Here is a 1,471-nt window from a genome sequence, read left to right as displayed (position 1 = left end):
GGGCACAGGCAGGGGGTGAGGGGTTATGGGAGGCACAGGCAGGGCTGGGGGGTAGGAGTGTCTATGGGGGGCACAGGCAGGGCTGGGGGGTAGGAGTGCCTATGGGGGGCACAAGCAGGGGGTGGGGGCTACCCCCTCTCCCGGCTGGGGGTGTGTGTGGAGAGAGCACAGGGAAGGAGTGGAGGAGGGGGGTGGCTGTTGGGTGTCTGAGGGGCACGGGGAAGCAGATGTCCATAGGAGGCAGGTATGTGGGAAAGCTGATTTGGGAGGGGGCAGGTGTGCGCTGTGTTTTGAAGGGATGATTTTGAGAAGTGACTGTGGAGCTGTCTGGAGGAAATGTTTTCTGGGGGAAAAGTTGGCTGTGGGCAGAGTGGAGTGATTATGCCCCCAAGAATTCCTCACTATTTACCTTCACAACAGTAGATTGTTTCATGTTCCTTTGCTGGCTGCAGTTGGATGTGTGCACCACAAAACCTGAAGAACCTCAGTCTGCTCCCCAAATTCACCTGTACTCCTTCCCTAAGAAGCATGAAAGATTACACCAGGGTTCATCCGGGGCAGTTAATGCTCTGCTATATTGAGTGTGCATTCCAGTCCTTTTCCTTGTTAGCAAGGGCTGGAGGTGCAGCTAGTGCTGCAGGCTGTTCACCTTCAGAGGGGGAGAGTGGTGGTAAATGATTTCACTGGGGCAGCAAGGAATAAGAGGTTACTGGGTGGGTTGCTGCATTCAGGACTGTGATGAAGTAGTGGATGGTGCTCCATCCTGTGCAGAACCCAGTGTCCCTAGTTCTGAACCAGTTGGGATTCTACATGGGCTCTTTCCTGTTTTTATTCCCCAGGAACAGCAGCCAAGCTGGACAGATGACTTGCCCCTCTGCCAGCTGTCTGGGGTGGGCTCAGCTCCAAACCGTTCCTACAGTGCAGATGGTAAGGGGACAGAAAGCCACCCATGGGAGGATAACTGGCTGAAATTCAGGTAAGTGGGCTGCAGGTGGAGATAGAAGCTCACAGATGGAGAGGCAGGACAGAAGTGGTGTGTGGCTTTTTACAGTAGGGGTCAGAAATGGGGCAGAATTAGAGTGTACAAGACTTGTTAGGAGAGGCTCACAGTGGTGCTATCCGTCCCTGTCCTTGTGCCTCACACCCACCCTTAACCCCTCCACCCTGACCCTCTCTGGCAGGAGTGAGAACAACTACTACCTCTATGGGGTCTTCAATGGCTACGATGGCAACCGGGTCACCAACTTCGTGGGCCAGAGGCTCTCCGCGGAGCTGTTGCTGGGCCAGCTAAGTGCAGATCACAGTGATGCTGATGTGCGCCGGGTCCTGCTGCAGGTAATGGAATTCTGGCTGTGGAGACCCCATGCCTCCCCCTGCAACAACATCCCACTCCCCTTTTTGCCTCTGGGTAAACAATGTCCTGGCTCTTAAAGGGCGGGGAGAAGATTGTGGACATCTGGCAGGAGCTGGG

General features: G+C 55.1%; 1 protein-coding gene across 1 annotated transcript; it reads left to right on the top strand.

Annotated features, from left to right (window-relative positions):
- Positions 1 to 839: 839 nt before the first annotated feature.
- LOC113408274 (TGF-beta-activated kinase 1 and MAP3K7-binding protein 1-like) lies at positions 840 to 1,408 on the top strand (the record flags this gene model as incomplete). Its single annotated transcript, XM_026661452.1, has 2 exons — positions 840 to 976; positions 1,182 to 1,408. Coding segments are annotated over 2 exons (364 nt in total), but the record flags the coding sequence as incomplete, so codon positions are not given.
- Positions 1,409 to 1,471: the final 63 nt, after the last annotated feature.

Source organism: Terrapene carolina, unplaced genomic scaffold (assembly GCF_002925995.2).
Source record: "Terrapene carolina triunguis isolate 2854851 unplaced genomic scaffold, T_m_triunguis-2.0 Scaffold5156, whole genome shotgun sequence".
NCBI classification, from domain to species: domain Eukaryota; kingdom Metazoa; phylum Chordata; order Testudines; family Emydidae; genus Terrapene; species Terrapene triunguis.
The sequence above is the reverse complement of the archived record's forward strand: the minus strand, read 5'-3'. Positions and strand labels throughout refer to the sequence as shown.